At 53.1% G+C, this 18934-nt stretch overlaps 9 protein-coding genes across 9 annotated transcripts; 4 read left to right on the top strand and 5 right to left on the bottom strand.

Moving 5' to 3' along the window:
* Positions 1–168: 168 nt before the first annotated feature.
* J4E86_007061 (uncharacterized protein) lies at positions 169–1134 on the bottom strand (the record flags this gene model as incomplete). Its single annotated transcript, XM_051447583.1, has 1 exon — positions 169–1134. One exon carries the CDS (start codon positions 1132–1134, stop codon positions 169–171), a length of 966 nt encoding a protein of 321 aa, XP_051301181.1.
* A 3739-nt stretch (positions 1135–4873) lies between these two features.
* On the bottom strand, positions 4874–6407 carry J4E86_007062 (uncharacterized protein; the record flags this gene model as incomplete). Its single annotated transcript, XM_051447584.1, has 6 exons — positions 4874–5220; positions 5274–5307; positions 5367–5898; positions 5953–6162; positions 6202–6288; positions 6340–6407. The coding sequence occupies 6 exons, from the start codon at positions 6405–6407 to the stop codon at positions 4874–4876; spliced, it is 1278 nt and encodes a 425-aa protein (XP_051301182.1).
* A 606-nt stretch (positions 6408–7013) lies between these two features.
* J4E86_007063 (uncharacterized protein) lies at positions 7014–7709 on the bottom strand (the record flags this gene model as incomplete). Its single annotated transcript, XM_051447585.1, has 3 exons — positions 7014–7152; positions 7202–7340; positions 7388–7709. The coding sequence occupies 3 exons, from the start codon at positions 7707–7709 to the stop codon at positions 7014–7016; spliced, it is 600 nt and encodes a 199-aa protein (XP_051301183.1).
* A 262-nt stretch (positions 7710–7971) lies between these two features.
* Positions 7972–9216, top strand: J4E86_007064 (uncharacterized protein; the record flags this gene model as incomplete). Its single annotated transcript, XM_051447586.1, has 2 exons — positions 7972–8575; positions 8636–9216. 2 exons carry the CDS (start codon positions 7972–7974, stop codon positions 9214–9216), a joined length of 1185 nt encoding a protein of 394 aa, XP_051301184.1.
* A 484-nt stretch (positions 9217–9700) lies between these two features.
* J4E86_007065 (uncharacterized protein) lies at positions 9701–10861 on the bottom strand (the record flags this gene model as incomplete). Its single annotated transcript, XM_051447587.1, has 2 exons — positions 9701–10703; positions 10755–10861. The coding sequence occupies 2 exons, from the start codon at positions 10859–10861 to the stop codon at positions 9701–9703; spliced, it is 1110 nt and encodes a 369-aa protein (XP_051301185.1).
* A 565-nt stretch (positions 10862–11426) lies between these two features.
* J4E86_007066 (uncharacterized protein) lies at positions 11427–12105 on the top strand (the record flags this gene model as incomplete). Its single annotated transcript, XM_051447588.1, has 3 exons — positions 11427–11565; positions 11649–12007; positions 12055–12105. The coding sequence occupies 3 exons, from the start codon at positions 11427–11429 to the stop codon at positions 12103–12105; spliced, it is 549 nt and encodes a 182-aa protein (XP_051301186.1).
* A 697-nt stretch (positions 12106–12802) lies between these two features.
* On the top strand, positions 12803–14309 carry J4E86_007067 (uncharacterized protein; the record flags this gene model as incomplete). Its single annotated transcript, XM_051447589.1, has 3 exons — positions 12803–12949; positions 13000–13053; positions 13098–14309. The coding sequence occupies 3 exons, from the start codon at positions 12803–12805 to the stop codon at positions 14307–14309; spliced, it is 1413 nt and encodes a 470-aa protein (XP_051301187.1).
* A 1216-nt stretch (positions 14310–15525) lies between these two features.
* On the bottom strand, positions 15526–15834 carry J4E86_007068 (uncharacterized protein; the record flags this gene model as incomplete). Its single annotated transcript, XM_051447590.1, has 2 exons — positions 15526–15609; positions 15649–15834. 2 exons carry the CDS (start codon positions 15832–15834, stop codon positions 15526–15528), a joined length of 270 nt encoding a protein of 89 aa, XP_051301188.1.
* Positions 15835–17710: 1876 nt separating this feature from the next.
* On the top strand, positions 17711–18125 carry J4E86_007069 (uncharacterized protein; the record flags this gene model as incomplete). Its single annotated transcript, XM_051447591.1, has 2 exons — positions 17711–17918; positions 18028–18125. 2 exons carry the CDS (start codon positions 17711–17713, stop codon positions 18123–18125), a joined length of 306 nt encoding a protein of 101 aa, XP_051301189.1.
* Positions 18126–18934: the final 809 nt, after the last annotated feature.

Here is an 18934-nt window from a genome sequence, read left to right on the forward strand (position 1 = left end):
GATACTCTTCCGCCAATAATTCGAACTGCTCAAGATAATGAAATGTGGTAATGCAATGGTGCCTTGCGGCTTCTCTCTAGCTCCCTATTCGGGGCGGTGTATATAACAGCAATCTCGACAAACGTCGGACGCGATGCAAAAATGACAAAGGAAAATTTCTGGAACAGCTCAAGTAGAGCACAGTGGTGTTTGAACAAGGGTATCGAACTTCGCGCAGCTCAACCGGAAAGGCTGCGTATGCTCCTGCGGCACATGAAGAGCAATGTTGCGGAGCACTCCATCCGGTAGCGATAGTAACCTAGACTCGCGGTTCCTGGATTTGTTCGACCTCGGCGAAGCCTTCAGCGTTGCTTCAGGCGCAATCTCGCCGATCTGGTCTTCAAACGAGATATCAGCCTGAGAGTCGCGCATGCACCACGTCTCCCGCCACATAGCGGAGATGTGCTGGCGTTCTTCGCGGGACGCGCTGTCATCTTCGTCTTCTGGCTGCTCTTGGATGACGTGGATCTTCTTCTCGTCTTCGTCCGAGTCAGACGATTCTTCCAGCGAAGAGGCGGAGATCTTGCGGAAGCGATGCACGTCTGCGTCCATGGGCCGGTCGAGCCAGTCGTCCATCTCCTCGTCGGACATCTCGCTTCGGGTGCTCCTTGAGGAGCTCCATGAGTAGCTGCTTTGCGGTGTTTGGGGTGGGGAGATGGGTGGGCTGAGCGTGGACTCGTAGGTTGCTTGCTTCCAGTGCACGTAGCCTTGCATGCCTTGGATGAATTCTTTGCTGGGCTTGCGGTCCATGGGCATTAGGAATTGCTGGATGGGGAAGAAGCTGCCTTCGACGGGGGAGATGGGCGGGGATAGGAAGCCGCTCGATATTGGCGTCTCGAGGTCGAATTCGGTGCATCGGGTCGTGTCCTGGGAGCTTTCCCGATCTGACTCCGGCACTGATGTGAGCGATGTTGTCGATGAAGCCCTCGTTCGCTCCGCTGATTGCTTGGCCGAAAGTAACGGATCCTCTTTCAACGACCGCATGTGTGAAAGGAGCTGGTCGTGTGTTTCGTTCAGCCGTTGGAAGAACGACTTCTTCTGTCGCAGGACATGCGGACGAAGGTCGTCGTACGGCACGCCAATGGTAGTCGACATCCTGGCAGCGAGCGATTGATTTCGATTGAGTTCGATTCCTGGGTCCGAAGAGAGTTCACTGTTTCAGGAGTGGTTCGCGGCGGGGTGTTTATGTTGATAGGGGCATGCTAGTTGCTTTTTTGCGATTGTTGTTGTTGTGTTGACCACGGGCGCCACGGGATACAAATACAGCTGAAACTGGGAAACACAGCGCTGCGCGTCCTCCGGCCCCGCTAACAGTCGCAAAGCAAGGCGGGGCGATCTTCGTAATACGCCAGAAAAACGGTTGATCCATGCAGAGCCGTTCGGTCAATAGTCCAGCGACTGTCCGGCAAAGCGCCTGATTGGCTCAATGCTGCTGAGGCGGGGCGATGTTGTGGTTCGGACTCGCATCCGATGACCTCAGAAAGACGAGGACCGGGGTGTGTTTTTCGCCTATGCCTTAGCTACATGCACACCAAAGAACGAAAGACTGGTTCACCATTCAGAAAGCCGTTGGAGTGCATATTGCAGATGTCAGTGAACCCCGTCCATGCTCGAACGTTTCCATAGAGACAGCTGCGATGCTCGTCACTTCACGACAGAACCCATCAGTACCCAAGGCATCCCATGTGATGCGAAACATGATCGCTGGGATGTGTCGGAGAATAATGTGGAGTAAGTCATTAGCGAGCAGGTCCAGAACACACTCCCACTTCGATCCGATGACACGTGCTCAATTTCCCAGAGCGCTCGCGTTAAAGCCGTTGGTAATGAGGCGCCTTGGGCTGTTGAGGCTTGCCAAACAAAGCGACGTAAACCGGTCCGAAACTCTAAAATCCAGCAACAGCTTTTTGACACTTTGGATTTCGCACCGTATTTTCCAAGTTTCCCATTACTTTCCGTCTGTGCTCCGACGTTTCGTCTGCATTACGCAGCTGCCGAGGACCCCACGGAGTCTTTTCCTTGCATGAACGATGCGGGTCGCGGACGTGGACTAGACGTCATGTGAAAGTTGTCTTTATTGCTAGATAGGAGGTACTTCGCAAGTCGCATCTTAGGGAGCTCATCCAGCAGCCCAAGGTTTGGCCCGTGAAGCAAGGTCATCATCGAAATCCAGCATCAACCTGCTTGTTGAATATGCGCACAGCAAGCTGATGAACTTTGATGACAGACTCGAAATTTTCGACCGTGGTTCGGTGCATGTCAGTAGCACTAGCCGGCCGGTGCCCAAGAGCCATATCCCAAAGTCGTTAGGCTCCTCCTGGCGACGTTCGTGCCCAAGAAGTTTGGACGCGTTACGGGGCGAACACAACGCTCTCTGACCACCGCCTTATAATTTGCACGATGCGATCGCAACCTCAGTCTGTGCACCTGGTTTCCCAGACAGGGCCACGCAGATCGACTCTCAGCCTTGGGATCAAAAAGAAGGGGTGAAGACCACGCATTGCCCAGTGACAGCCCAAAATTGGTACCCAGTCCTTGGCGCAAAACCGTTGTGCTGGTTGCTGCAGTTCCCAGGCCCTAACTAGCGAGCGCGGCACCGGCAATCAGCACTAAACGACTAAGATTCCGTGGAAACCGAGGCAATTGGCTCGGTACTTCACGTCAGCATGTGCGGCAGTGGGAGCGACATCCATTCGCTGCGCGTCTGTATGTACGGAATTCCGTACACTTTAAACTGTTGGATTTCCTCCTATCTATTACAACTTCACATGCGCCATCAACCCTCCTCTCCGAGCGTCTGTCCGATAAGATTCGGGAGATCCGAGCACGCAACACAGACACGCAATGCGGACAAGAGAGGAGGGCCGTGGTGGCTCGAGGCGAGCGGGGAAGCCCACGTCTTCCGGTGCGCAGGGGGCAAAAATAGTAAATGACGGGTGTGCGGAGAGGAGAAAATGACGATGTGCGGTTCTGGACTTTGTGATCGCAGCAGGGTTGTGTATCAGAAACTTTCTCTTTGCAGGACAATTTTTCCTACGAGCAGAGTTTGCGTGTTGGACTTGCATATTGTTCTCGTCATGGAGTGCTGAGGAAAGCACGCGTCGAGTGTTCGGTTTTGAAGCAAGTCTCTCGTTGCGATCTTTGCATTCGAGAGTACGCTGGTGTTTGGGATGGTTGAGTGATGCGGCAATCGTGTGCGTCTCGTCGCGGTGTCATCGCAATATCAGTAGACGAGGAAGTCCACAATCAATCATGCATATTCTCCTCGCGAATCCCAGGACTGCAATCGCGAAGGACACTTGCCCGGTGTATATATTCTGTCGCCTGGTGCTCATCCTTGTGACGTTTCGTTGGCGAGTCGCGCACGACGGACATGTTAGATCATCCAATGGTGGCCATTGAGGCACCTTGTCCTCCCAGTGAACCCAGCACTGCACGCTTCAACGGTACATTCTGTATCGTGAAGTCGTTACCCGTATGATCTGAGCAGGTGTCAGTTATCTTCGTTTTCCAACGTACAGGTCCAGCATTTTACATCCGCGGGCGATCGAATAGAATGGGGATACGTACCGGCTTCCGCATACAGTCCTGCAGCACGGAGCTTGACTTGCCAGTGCTCGTATTTATAATGAAGGAGAATTATATAAGGCATGCTCTCTTCCCGCTTTCTCAGGCTCGACGTCTTCATAGCTATGTAAGTCCCCACTATAACTTCATCCGGTGTAATGGCGGAGCCCACGACAGCACGCACCACATCGTGGAGGAACGTCAAGACTGTCGGCTGTCGATCTTGAATCTTGGCCGACGGCGTGAACAGTCCATTCAACCTGGTGAATTGAATGACAGGAAATTCCTCCAGCTATCGAGTGACGATGCGAGCAGCGTTCCGCAACATAAGCCAATAGGCCAACGCACTAGAATCCGGGTGTATATATATAGGAGCGACGCGCAGAGTAAAACGCGACAGAGTGTCTGTCCGCGAGACATGTCATCGTGAGCCGTTTGACTTTCTCGCACGGTATACATCGAGTGGCACGGAGAAACCGCGCTCAGCTCGAGGAAACCTATCGCCGTCAGCTCAATCGCCTTTTCATCGAACAGAAGAGCTTACGGGCTCTCCATAAAGTGCACGTCGTACAGGAGTTCCTCCACATCGTCGTACATCGTGAAATGGCTCCACGGCGCAACCACCTGGATGCTAGGATGCCATAAAAATGACACTGGCCCGGGTACATCAGGGTTGTCGGATCCAGAATGTCTCGCGACGAAGGTGAGGGAGTGCCAATCGGAATTGTATGGCACGATTCTCGTGGCGTTATATATACCAGTCCGATAGCACGTTGGACGTTGGACCTGGCAATGGGGACCAAGAATACAGCAACGGCCGTTTGCTGGGAAGAGTTTAGGATGTATATGGGATTGTATATATATAAGAAGAGAAAGGAATGAAAGGGAATGGATATTCGATAGTGGAGGATTGATGCAGCTTATATGTCGTGGGATTCAAAGTGAACGCATGGCTAGTACGAGCAAATGTGTGGTGCTTTTGTGGAAGAGAACATGGCAGCGTGTTAGTGGTCCTTGATGTAGGTGCGAATAGAAACATGCACAACTCACAGTAGTACAAGTAGGGGAAGCCGAGTACCAGGACTGTAGACGAATCGGCTCGCTATGTGAAGACGGGAGTGATATCCGAACGACTTTTCATATAAACATGCGATGTCAGTACATACCCACTAAGATGCCGCATACCCATACACAAGTACCACCTCATAACCCATCACCCGTCTCCCACAACATTACACCCGTCTCCTCCCACACCCCTCAACTCCACTCAAAAGTTCGTACAAGCCCTCTCAAACCACCTAATCTCCAACGGCTGCGGAAAAACACCCCCATCAATCAGCTGAAACAAATCCCACTCGCCCGCCCCTCCCTCAGTCTTGAAGTTCCAGAAGATCCACCCTTTGGTCTTGGCTTCATACGCATCGAGTTGAACTTCGATATAGCGACGTACGCTGTTCTTCCAGTCTTGAGACCACAAAGAAACAGGACCGGATTTGCCGGCGCAGGTGTCGATGTAGTAGGAGCCGGGGAAACTGCCTTCCATACGGGAGCCCAAGTGGAAGCCGTTGAGGTGCGGGGCGCAGTCTGTGAAGGCGCCGGACCATTCGCCTACGACTGGGGTGGGGGGTTAGTGTGTGGATGGGAGGGGAGGGAGGGGAGGGGCTTACTGGTCCATTTGTCGGAGCTGTCGTAGTTGGAGACCTGGAAGGGAGGAGTTAGCAAACTTTTGTTCTGTGGATAGTTGGGAGCTTGTAACGTACAGAATTACACGCAAGAGCAATATGTTGGTCAATGGACATGCCGTTGACACCATCGCCGAAGATCTGGTACTCATGGTGATCGACGATCACATTGCGCGCACCATCCTTGGAAGTCAGAAAACCGTTCAGCCAAGACGGGTTCTCAAAGCCATCATGCATCATGGCGGGTGTGTCGCTGATATCTCGTAGGCTCCAATACGCGTCGTTGTAGAACTGTTTGACCATCTCCCGATCAAGCTTCAATAGGAAAGGCTCGTTAAGGAACTGAATGGCGATAACGACATCTTGCATCTCTGGTTTGGCGTACTTTTGTGAGATCACACTGAGTGCAGCGTGTGTATGGCTCAGGCTCTCCTCATCGCCCCAGGATGGCCAAGACGCTGTGTGGCCGCTGTGATCAAAGCCGTTCTGGGATTTGGGTGCGCCGTGGAGATCGATGATGATTTTGAGACCGGTTTGGCGCGCCCAGTCGATTGCGGCGTCGAGGTAGGGTGCTGCACCGGAAATGTAAGGGCCCCAGGGTTCCACGTAGCTGAGGAGGTTGAGGTTAGTATGAATCATGTGATGTCATCGTGTCTGATCTCACCTCCAGTAACCGACGGGAATGCGCACGACGTTGAAGCCGGAGTTCTTGATCTTCCAAAAGTCGTCCAATGAGACGAAGTTATCCCAATGTTGCTTCAGCACATCGGCACAAGCATCGTAGCCCAGTCGCTCGCAAAGCGTCCATTCGTCGAAGACTGGCCATTCTTCTGAGTCGTACTTCTCGAAGATGGATGGTGTGATGAACCTGAGTCTGTCAGGCGAGGGAAACAATGGGTGCGGGTTTGCTTACAGCTCCACGACGAGCCAACCGCCAATGTTGACACCTCGCACTTTCTCGGTACCCCAGTCAAAGGCGACGCTTCGGCCGTGAAGGGTACTACAGATCTGGTAAGCCTATGAGACTGGACTTGTGCGGAAGGGTGCTCACCTGGGCGCGGCTGCTACAACGGAGGCCACAGCTACCAGCAGCGTTGTGATGAAGGACTGCGTAAGCATGCTGGATTGGGGGTGGATTGGATTGTTTGCTGTATCTGTGCCCGAATATCGAGGTGCAGTAAAGCAGAGAAAGAAGATCGAACGAAAAGACCAAGTGGTGTTTTGAAAGTGATCAAGTGAAGAAAGTAGTACAAGCCAGAGTTGCTGGCGATCTGTAAAGCTCAGGTACAAACGTCATTGGCATGTGTACAGTGGAATACCGGGCAGTCGCAAGCCCGCATGCAGCGCGGATAGGAAGCGACCACCACAATAGACACCAGGAGTAACCAATATCGGTTCCACGCCGTGACCCAATGGAAGTGGCAGGTGACGCAGTTTCCAACTGTGTCCACCTGGTCCTTATGATACGCCCTACCGTATCGATGCGCCACAGGAGCGACATGGTGCCATAATGCGACGAATGTCATTCTCTGAGATAGCGACATATATCTGCTTCCTCTTGTATTGTATTTAGACTGAAAGTCCCGTTAATGGAGAACTGAGTATCCAAGACATGATGTATGCCAAACATTGAGGCCTCTCTCAAGTGTCGGGTGAGTGCACAAGGCTCGTCAAAATTGAGTTCTTGCGCGAACATAAGTCGAAGAGGTGTTGATGGCGATTGAATCAATCCATATAGCCCGTCGTCTCATCCATAATGGCCGCGAAGCTCTTAGTCTCACGATGCTTCCCACTGGTCATGGGTGGGAATTGCGACATTTTCAGTCTGAAATCGTCTGACTTCTTGATCGCAGGCGCGAGGTTCCTACATATCGATCAGTCCAAGCTACCACTAATCTGAAGCATCATCGTACTTCACATCCCCACGAACGAGGTAGTTGTTCCGTTCCATTGCAACGGCGAGCTCCTCCTGGTGATTGTCCAACAATCCAGTATTTGGAACGACAATGAGTGGGATCTGATAGCGGAGTGCCTCGAGGATAGAACCAGATCCTATGCATGGTTAGATGAATCGACCAAATGAAGTGGCTGTGCAGTACCAGCATGTGAGATGACCAAGCCCTTCGACCGCTGCACCAACTGGAACTGGGTTTTGAGTCCGTCTGGGTTGAAATCTATACCATCTATGACGATGTCTCCTTCTGATGGGGTCTCCTGTATATATGCTGAAGCGAGTTTGGAGAACTGTTTGTACACGTCCTCGGCAGATCCGTATTGGACCAAGAGATGTGTGAAACCTCCTTCGCGTAGTGAATCCAGACACGTCGGACTCAGCACTGATTCAATGAGCTCGGTGAACGGCGCCGTTGCTCCGGTAGTCACGAAGCAGAGCTTCGAATCAGCCGTCCAGTTCCAAGCCATGGTGGATGTGACGGATGTCAAGATATCGAGAGATAGTAAACGGTGAGCGTGATCAATCCAGCCATCAACTGCCCTCAAGATCAGAACCAAAAGTCGAAATCAAGTCGGCGTCAAGATGGTCACGATGCCAGGACAGCGGCGAAGGTCGGGGCCATCTTAGTTCCAATTGGTCCAACGCACGGCCACACTTTGCACCCCATCGCCAAGCCATTCCTGCATCGCGAAAAGTCGACGACAGCATCACCCGCCCAACCAACATCCAATGGCGTCAATACCACGAAGACTGCTCCTGCAGTCACGCCAATGCCCCTCGCGGATACGTACGCTCGCCGCACCGAAACACACATCCGCACAATGGCAACGGCCAATATCCACAACGCCGCGGCGATATGCCAACGAACCCACGAAAGAGGGCTCCGTAACTGCTGCGGATGCGAAGAAACCGACTGAGACTCTGGACGAACTGGCGCCGGAATTACCGCAATCGTCGTTCTCAAACACCGTGCAGACAAAAGCATTCCAAGATATGACACCGCAAGAGCGCGAATCCGCCATGTTGGAGAACCTCCGCGTTTCCCTTGCAGAGATCGATCCGAACGTAGTCCGCGATGCCCTCCGCAAGGGAAAACGCGGTCTACCGCAGACCCAAGACTTCGGCCTGGAAACAGACGAAGACTTTGATATTGAAGAGGATGACAAGAGGAAGGTATCTACCGGGTTCTGGGCCGAGGGAGAAGAGAGCATGGGACCAGACGAGGATTACTACGGAGACGACCTGACGAGTCACGGACACGGAGAGTTGGAGCAGCACCGCGAGCTGAGAGAGTACGCGCGGTTGATTGCATGGGAGTTGCCGCTTTTGAGCCGTACGTTGACCATACAATCCAAAATACCCAAGACGAAATACACATACTAAAATATTTCAGACCTCGCCCGCCCCTTCGAACCCCCCACATCCTCCACCCCCTTCCGCTTCCGCTACACCTCCTACCTCGGGGAATCGCACCCGGCCGCCAACAAAGTCGTCGTCGAGTTCTCGCCCAACGACCTCACCGCCTCGCACTCCCTCACCCCCCTCCAAGTCACCAAAGTGATAAAACTAGCCGGTCCCCGCTACAACCCCTCCACCAACATCGTCAAGCTCTCGTGCGAGAAATTCGATACCCAGTCACAAAACAAGCGGTTCCTAGGCGAAACCCTGTCTGCTATTATCAAGGAAGCGAAGGAAGGCAAGGATACGTTTGAAGACGTGCCGTTTGATTTTAGGCATCATACGCCGAAGAAACGGGCGGAGTTCCCCAAGGAATGGGTGCTGACGAAGGAGAGGAAACAGTATCTGGAGGAGAAGAGGGCGAAGACGGCTTATCTTGAGGATCAGAGGAAGGGGAATGGGTTGCTGGTGGATGGGAGTAAGGTGCTTGAGACGAGTTTGCCGTTTATGAGTGAGGCGGGCAAGGCGCCGGAGACGGTTATGGTGGGGGGTGCGAGGGGGAAGCCGCTGAGGTAGTTGACATTCGACACGCATGAGATATTAGTCGAACGTTGATGTATGAATATGAAATGTTTGATTGTTGTTACAAATACGCAATGGAAACAGCATCTTTCTGTGCTGCGTGTGTGGATGATACCCATATATCCAGTTAATCTCCAGCTGCCAAAACGCCTGTTGATACAAATTTCCGGGAATAGTCTTCCAAGGGTATAAGTGAACCCATCGTTACGCCAATATTTCCCTGTAACGCCATCCCCGACCAACGTGATTTTTTACGAATACTCTCAAAGTGAGACGGTGCTCTAGAGGCAAAGCGGGTCGACAATACACTCGCCGCCACGGCGCACGCACGTCCGGCAAGGAATGGCTACGGAAGCGTCCTTCGCATGGATTCGCACGTTGCAATTTAGCGGGGTCCTGAGGTTACGACTGCGCGCGCAATGAGTGCATGTCCCAGCTCGGTAGGCCAGCTCTTCTATGCGCCCTGTTAGCAAGCAGGTCAAGCAGCTGGCCCTGTGACCGCGCTTGGACGACTCTTCTTCCTGCTACCTTTACCCGCAGGCGTCTCGCCCTCTTCCCGCTTGCGCTTTGCGGGACGAGAGCTGCCGCCCTTGGGTCGGTAGGCGGTGTCGTCGTCGCCGCCGCCTGTCTTGCGTCGTCCCTTGCCGGTCTCGGGGGCGGCTGAGTCTTCGTCGTCGTGATCGCGGGGAGCAGGTGTGCCGCCGCCAATGTTTGACTCGCGCTTGACCTTGGTTGCGTTGGCCTTGCTGGTCTTTGGCGCGGCAGACTTTTCGGAGAGGTTCTCGTGATGCGCCGCGTCTTTGTCTTGCAGGAAGACTTGGGGCTGATGCTTACGCAGCCAATTGTAGACGCTGTCTGGGTTGCGCACGGTGAGGTCCTTTTCGCTGAGCGGGGGCTGGGCGGATGCGAGGCGAACGGGGCGGCCCTGCTGGAGGGCTTGGTCGAAGCCGGGCTGCTCGAGGAGTTGGTCGGTAGCGAGGAGGTATTCGTCTTCGTGGGTGGGCGACATGTAGCCCGGCGCATGCTCGCTGAGGTCGATGCCGTCGACGGGGTGGTCGGGCAGGTCGGCGCGCGTCGTGTGGGGTACTTTGGCCTCGAGGCTGGCGAGCGACTTGAGCGTCTGCTGGATGGCTTGCGACGAGTGCAGTTGGTCAGCCCGTGTCGCGTATTCCTCGGGGGTGATGGTGTTGGCGGCCAGGTCATCTCTCAACGTCTGCAGCTGCGCTTTCACCAGTTCTGGATCGGGGACGGCTTCCAGCGAGGGCACGGCGGTGTCGGCGGCAGAGAGGTTGCGCAGGTCGAAGCGCAGGCGCGGGTTGACGCGTGTCTGCTCGTTGAGCTCGAGGAGGATGTCGAGGATCTGGTCGTTGTTCTCCTGCAGGCGGCGGGCGGTGCCCATGGCCTTCCACTCCTGCTTGATGAGGCTGTCGCTGTCGTTCATGGCCTCTTCGAACCTGATGCGCATCTTGCGGTATTTTCGTCTTTTATGCACATTAGCTGGGGACTGCATTTAATCCGTCGGCGCGTCATACCTCCACGAGCGCTTGACGGGCTTCTGCGTCGCATCGGGTGCATCGGCGGGCGGTGCATCGTGGGCGAGAGCGTGGGACTCCATCGGGGGCGGCGCTTCCGAGGCCATGGTGGTGAAAAGGGTGGTGGTTGGAGGGTCTTTGGCGGACGGAGGTGGTAGTGTCTGGTTCTAGAGTTGTATGGTTGCGCTCAGGGCACGGCCTCGGTGATTGCTAGGAACACGGTCTTTGGGAGCATCATGTGGACCTGCCACGCCTCCGTCTTCACGCCTGCCGACTGAGGCTTCACTCCCTCCTCCTCTGCCAACGAATCCCTCTTCTCTGCCCGCTGCCTTGCTACATCGCTACCGTCTACACGCCCTTCTCTGCGCCAATCGCTCAACGCCAAAAGCTCGGACGCCCCGGAAGGTATTGCGTACTCAGTAAGACCCTGAAAGCCCACGTCGCCGCCTTGCTCCTTTAGGACCTCACTGACATGCCATTGCCCGTGGCAGCTCTCCCATAGCCTCAGCTCGCCCACGCGCCTATCCATCCCCCGCTCCCACCGCCCGGCCGCCCGACGAACCCAGCAATACCGCCAAACTGTCACCCATACTCCTCAATCGCACCTCCCGCCTGAGCTTTGCTGGCGACCCGCGGTCTCGCCCATCAGACTCGCCCTCGTCCTACTCCAAGATGTCGCTGGATGCTGCAAAAGACGCGAGGAGGCGACGTAGCAGTAGTCTTGTCTACAAAGAGCCCCCCGAGTCTCTGGAGCAGCTGAGCGACCAGTCCGCCCTGCCCAACCTCAACGCCGAATGGGTGAATGCAAAGGGTGAGCACGAGATACCGCGCACACATATCATACGAGACAGAGATGATGTGTTGCTATTCTGTATCTCAGGCTAACACCTCCAGGCGCCTGGGCTATCCACTTTGTCCTTATCTTCTTCGGCAAGATTCTGTTCGACATCATCCCCGGCATGTCGCAAGAAGCATCATGGACCCTAGTCAACCTTTCGTACGTGGCGGGATCCTACCTCATGTTCCACTACGTGCGCGGTGTGCCCTTCGACTTCAACTCGGGCGCCTACGACAACTTGAACATGTGGGAACAGATTGACAACGGCGAACAATACACACCAGCCAAGAAGTTCCTTCTCAGCGTACCCATTGTGCTGTTTCTCGTCAGCACGCACTACACGAATTACAATCTGACGTATTTCCTCATCAACTGCTTTGCGACCATAGCAGTCGTCATTCCAAAGCTCCCCTCGGTATGCACCCCAAGACTCTTCAGACGAAGCATTACTAACTTCCCCAGCTCCACAGGATACGATTCGCCTTCTTCAACAACCCACCGGACGACGCATAGCCGACAATTCCCATAATCACATCCATTGGTTTCACTGTAATTTGCATGTATTTTTAATAGCAGCCGCCTGGCATGGCCAGATTGAGTAGCATCACCGCGTGGGAGCGGCGTTGGGCATATCCATATTCAAGGGAGGCGCTGGATTCACAAAAGTAGAGCAATTGATTACCTCGCGTGCTCACGTGGAGATAGTGGCTTGACCTAGCTGCATATATCGCATTCGGGACTGGTGCATACATATGATAGGGCCATAATTCTCCGCAAACATGCACTCACACGCCATCTCTACTGTTCTTTCTGAACGTCCATCACACCTAACCTTGGAATGCTTGGTAGTGTGGTTCAGCATGCAAGGTGCCACCACTTCCGGCAACTACGGTCCGAGCGCAATGCCCAATCCAGCCAACCTTCGTCATCGATGCGCACCTCCATGCAGCGTGATCCTTCGCGCTCGACACCTGATCGAACGCGCCATTAATCCTGCACTTCAGGTCCCTGTGATATTCGCCGCCCGAGGTCTTCGTGCGTGAATCTCCGCTGTGTTTCCAGCGCGCGCTTTCTTTGCGGTGTTCCAGAGTTCGCCATTTACCTTCGACGTCACGGCGATCATAGAACGCCTACTCTCGCCCAAGCTTCGCAGAGACTTCAACTCACTCACCACAATTGCACGCGTGCCTCTAACCAACAGTAAAGCATCATGGTCTGGTCTCAACTCGAGCCCACGGGGCCGCACGTTACTTACGTGACCCTGACCTTCTTTCTCATCTTGTACGCGCTGTTCTCGCTTATGATCCGGAACCGCCTGCATCTCTCAGAACCGCCTTTAGCCACGCTTTTCGGTATCGTAAGTACGGACATCTTTAAGAATGAATCTTTTTCTAACGAGACCGACAGATGGTCGGACCACGCGCTCTCAACCTCCTCAGGCCATATGAATGGGGCTTTTCCGTAAGTGTGCTCCTCATACAAACAAACAATACTAATCGTCGCAGGATGAAATTATCCAAGAACTGACGCGTCTCATCGTCGGGATTCAGTGCTTCGTAGTCGGTCTGGAGCTTCCCGCAGGCTATCTCCAAAAGAAATGGCGTGCCTTGCTTGTTCTTCTCGGGCCTGTCATGACGTTCGGCTGGCTGATGTGCGGAATGCTCATCATGTTCCTGTTCGACACAGACTTCCAGACTGCTTTGACGATATCGGCCTGTCTCACCCCCACGGATCCTGTTCTCGCGGCTTCCGTTCTGTCAAACAGCCAGTTCAGCACCCGAGTACCCAAGCGGATTAGGGACTTGTTGAGCGCGGAGAGTGGTTGCAACGACGGCATATCCTTCCCGTTCTTGTATCTGGGGTTGAGCCTTCTCCTGAAGAACACCGCTAAAGGCTTCTTCACGAAATGGTTCCTTGTTACGATACTGTACCAGTGCGTGGTAGGCGTTCTCCTCGGTATCGCCCTGGGATACATCTTCAACAGCCTGTACAGGTTCTCGCACAGCCGCGAGTGGATGGGTCGAGCCTCTTACCTGGCCTTCTACCTCCTCCTGGCCATCTTCTCTATCGGACTGGCATCGGTTCTTGGAGTCGACGACTTCCTAGTGGCCTTCTTCGCAGGACGTGGCTTCGCGCACAACCAAAAGAACCCGACAGAAGGAACCGCTCTACCTGTGATCATTGACTTGCTGATCAACTCGGCCTTCTTCATCTTCTTCGGTGCAATGATCCCTTGGGCGAGCTTCAACGCGGTGGACGGGATCACCCCTCTCAGATTGGTTGCTTTACTCGCACTCATTCTACTCTTCCGCAGAATTCCGATTGTTTTCACGCTTTTCAAGTCGAAAATGTTGCCATCCGTAAAGACTACAACTGAAGCTCTCTTTGTCGGACATTTTGGACCAATGGGTGTCGGTGCCCTCTTCCTAGCCATCGAAGCCCGTGCGCAGCTCGAGACTGGTACATCCCTACCTCTTCCGCATCCGCCTAAGGATCTGCCCGTGGAGCGACAACGGACAGCTACTGTGATATGGCCCCTTGTTTGCTTCATTGTGCTCGGCAGTACTATGATCCATGGCTTTAGTACTCTGGCTGTCAGTATCGGAGGCCATCTCGCGCGTCACGAGGGTGAGAGGGCTCCTCTGATCGGTGCTGAAACGGAAGGACTACATGGCATGATCCATGACGACAGTGAGGGCGAGGACGAACATGAGTAGTACAATGTTGTTCTCGGACGAAGACCGTTTGGCATGGGATGAACGTTGGAGCTTGGTCTGGTCTGAGCTTGGGCGCCAGCACGACACTGAGAAGGACGTCAGTAAGATGACGACGACACGCTACCGTCGGATTGTTGTATCTGGGGTTCAAGTCTTCTGACTTCACAGTGTCTGGACGAATATATGAAGTACGATATACGCCCACAATGTCGTTCTACTCACAGTGCGCGCAAGAGATGTAGATGCTTACCTTGAGTATACATGATAAATCGAATACGGTCAGTCCCAGACCAGAATCTGGGTTAACAACCATGTCGACTGAGTTTTGTACAAGTATAGGGCCACCTACTGTGCTGGATCTCGCTAACAGCTCAGCATCAAATGTTGCGCCTGGGGTTAGGCATGATGTTGCCTGTCCGTCCCCGTCCCCAACACCAGATATCAACAGCTCTCCCACCATAACATCAGACGGCCTCGCTAACCTCACCCCTCTCCCCACCCAGTCGCCAAACGAGATCCAAGACCTCGACCCAAACTACCCAAATTACCGCGCAACAATCCACTACTACATCCTCTCCCCCAGCGGCACACTAACCCAAGAAACTCACCCGACCCCGTGTCCCGTACATCCGTCCTCCTCTCCCTAGAATACTTCTACACCCTCCGCAAACACCTGACCGCTAACCTGTCCATCTTATCAACCTACCCCGATGCAGCCCTTGCCGCAATCCACGAGAGTAGTAGTAGTAGTAGACGGTCGGCTACGCTGACGGCGTTGGAAACTGTACAATGTGCGTTTGCCATGCACCACATCGCCATCAACGAGAACCTGCGCGCTGTGAATAGTGATTGGGGTTGTCACGCGTTTGGTTTACCGGATCCGCTGGGCGCAGCGGCCGATATCAGACATGATAGGAACTTTTTTGCGCATAGTTTCCCGACGCCGAGGGGGAAGGGGGTTCAGTTGGTGTGGGCGGTTAGGGGGAAGAGGGGGGTTTATGGAAGGTTACTGGGGCTGGTGGAGGGCGGTGTTTGTGGGCTGCAGGGGCAGCTAGATGATCTGGAGAAATGGGATTCGGCGCGGAAGATGGAAGAGGAGAGACTGGAACGGGAAACAGAAGAGCGGACGAGGAGAGAGGATACTTCGCAGGTGGAGGATTGTGTGTACGAGCAAGAAGATGACGCGGAGGGGATGGCGCCGCCTCGGTCGATGTTCTCACGTGTCTTCGACAGCTTTGGCGGTAACGTGGTCGTCTCGCGCTGCTTTCGTTTTGGCGTCGTGCGTAGAGCTGGGTGGAGGCTGCTGGGTTGGTTAGGGGATGTTCTAGCGGAAGCTGACACTGCTGCTCAGATTAGGGCGCGCGAAGAGGGGATTGGGGAGTGTGGAGATGAAGATGAATGGGGGAGTCGGGAGGACAAGATTGGAGATGAGGACTGCTGTGGGAGTCAGGAGTGCGAGATCGAAGAGGACGAGTGCAGGAGTCAAGAGTATAAGGTTGAAGATGACGGAGGCTATGGGAATCATGATGTTGATGCGCCTCCGTCATGGCCGGATAGTGGTTGGGGTGAGCCGCAATGGTAGGAGCGAGGTGGCTCGAGAGTGCGGGGAAGGAAACGACTGGAGGAGTCAGGAGTACAAGATTGGAGATGGCGAGTGTGATAGAAGTCAGCATATTGACGCGCTTCTGCCATAGCCAGATAGTGGTTGCAGTGGCCCGCAATCGTAGGATGGAGGTGGTTCGAGCGCGTCCTCCAACTCTCCGCCAACACTGAGCTTAGGTCCTTGTAAGTGCACGTATACCACAACACGCGACTGATCGGTAGTAAAATAAACGGCACGCCTATCCTGCCATGTCTACTATGGTATCCTTACACTCAGAAAGCCGAGTTGACGCAAGTCGACACCATGACTAGTACTCCTCGCTTTGGGCATAGCCATGCTACCCAGAATCATCCTACATGATCTAGTAACAGTCACTCTCTCACACACTCCTCAGATCGAGTCACTCGCTTGTAGAGATATCTGACTCAGGCGCAGTATAAAAGCTGCTCTCAAAATAGGTGTATGCTACTTCACTCTACAACACATTCGAAGACGAGAAACGAACGACTTACTACCATAAATCATTCTCCCTGATCTTACTCAATTCCAAAGTCTCTATCCCACCCGAAATGGTCGTCCTCACATCCGTCCAAGTCGTCGATATTCTCGGCGTCCTGCAGACCAACATCAATACCACAATTACCTTAGCCGACATCTTCATTGCTATCAACAAGACTGCTACTCCAGCTAAACAAAACGACCACTTAGCGCATTTCACCCAGCAACCAAACGGCAGTTACATACTCAGTCCCCGGTCGGGCTTTCACACTATGGTCGGTGCGTATAACCATAAGCTGAGAGACGGCTTCATTTCTGCACTTACGATGCATATCCAACCCAGCGCGGCCAACAAAAGCTGACTATGATCGATTCTTTAGGCAATTACAGGGAAAATTGGCCTGATTTTTGGACCGGGATTCACGAGAACCCGATTCCAAGTGTCTTGAGCAATAGATACGTTGTGAATGCGACGCCTGAAAACCCGAATCCTGTCTAGACGAATCGTGCCGTCGAAGGCTGGGAGGATGATGCTGAGGGAGGAGACGGCTTGGTGGGGCCTGTACTATTACTGGGTGCAGGGAAATTGAAGTTGGTGATGGAATAATCTCTTCCCTTTCTCATGATGGACTGGTAATTGGGCTATACTAAAGTGGTGGAGTCTACTATCATTTAATACTAAACACGGCTTGCACAAACAATGGTTCCGCGCACAATAAGTTACTCTTGCTCACCTCGGAATTCAACTCATTCAATTTCGACAACCAATTAAATAAGTTGCGTTTCTCGTAGATATGTTCAATCGTTATCTCATATTCCTTCAGATCTCTCCAAGAAATACCTTGTTTAGACGGTCTCGTTGTAATGAGACATTTCTCTCGAGTCTTTGGTCTTCTAAATGTATACATTCATGAATCTACGCTCAGATAGTTGCACGAGCACCTACACAATAACACGCAATTTGGGAACTTAGAGAAAGTACACACCTGTTTAATCACGCGCTATTGTTCTACTATTATCAAGACATAGCCACCTATTTTTGCCTTGCGTACTGGAGCACTGTTCAGAATAGTCCTTCCACAAGACTTAGCCACGTGCAGTCACTCTCTCACTCACCTCAAATTCCCACATACTCACTCTTGAGATATCTCACTCCCTCCCAGTATATAAACAAGCCATCAGGAACCATGTATCCCTCTTCCATAAACACCACACTTTTTAGAACGAGAAACACAGCTCAACATCATCAATTCTCTTCCCACCCTTTACAACAGATCCAAGCATACAAATCCCAACAACAATGCCAAACGTCGTTTCAGATCTGATCCCCACCAAAGCGGGCCACCTCCCTGGAATCCTCACTTTCCTCAAATCCGGTAACCAAGTTACCTTGACCGACATCAGGACCATGTTCGATCAAGTCCACCCTGGTAGCGCCGCGGACCACTTCGAGCCCTTCGAAGGCGGTTACAGGCTCACACCTCGTTCGGGCTTCGTCAATCTCATCGGTAAGTATCAGTCTGAATTGGACAGCCGAGATTGGTTTTGCATGGATTTCGCACTGCTCAAAACGCTTGCCTAGAAGAGACTGACCGTGAGCTTTCTCATCACCGACAGGCCATCTCAGGGACGAATGGCCAGAGTTCTGGATTCAGATGCGCGAACAGCCTATCCCGGAGAACTTGAGCAACATGCAAGGACCTCCCGTTCAGTAGACGTCTACCTACCCAAGTGGATACATGGTACGGTCGAAGACGGATTGCGATAAGGGAAGGGGAGCGAGACGGTTACTTTGACGGGACGTCGCGATATTCGACACGGCTGGAGCTATTGGTAATTGTCCGGCTGGGTTTTGATACATGTATTCAATGGTTATTGTACGGTCTGTAATCTCAAAGTGGGCATTCACTAAGAAATAAAATGTGTGCAAAATGCCCAGGTAGCCTCCTCGCTGCCCGATGAGTACATGTGAGTCTAATACTACCTAGGTATTCTAACGTATACAACAGAAGAGTTACAAGGATATCTAGGTAATACGGGTGTCGGTTTGACAATTTAGTCGAACGGAGAAAGATGATGCTCACCTGGGCAATGCAAAGGTGTTGATAGGTGGCTCCTTACCTCCGGGGTGTTACGCCCGATGACCTAATGTGCGCCAACCCCACTTCGCACATGGCTGCGCGCGCATCCTCCCACCACACCATCGCAGCGTACCTAGGCAAGTAGGGCTTTCAGTCATCTTAGTGTTGTATCCAGTGTCCAAGTTCTTGTTGGCCAAGGTTGAGCAGGTTGGTACAATCAATGGATCTCCTTGGCATCGGCTCAGCCACCATGAGTTTGGGATCATGTGTTACGAGGCTGTGCTGCTGCCTTGAGGTTGATAGGTAGTGTTGATCTTGAGCACATCATCACATGGAAATCCTATTCTCAGAGCGTAAGCGCTAGTCAGAGAACAAGTCCTCGACAGTGGCTTTTGATGAAATCCGGTTCTTATTCTTTTCTTTTCTCTCCTTACCGCGCTTAG

This window comes from Alternaria arbusti (genome assembly GCF_024043155.1).
Source record: "Alternaria arbusti strain BMP 1465 chromosome Unknown scaffold_9, whole genome shotgun sequence".
NCBI lineage: Eukaryota > Fungi > Ascomycota > Dothideomycetes > Pleosporales > Pleosporaceae > Alternaria > Alternaria arbusti.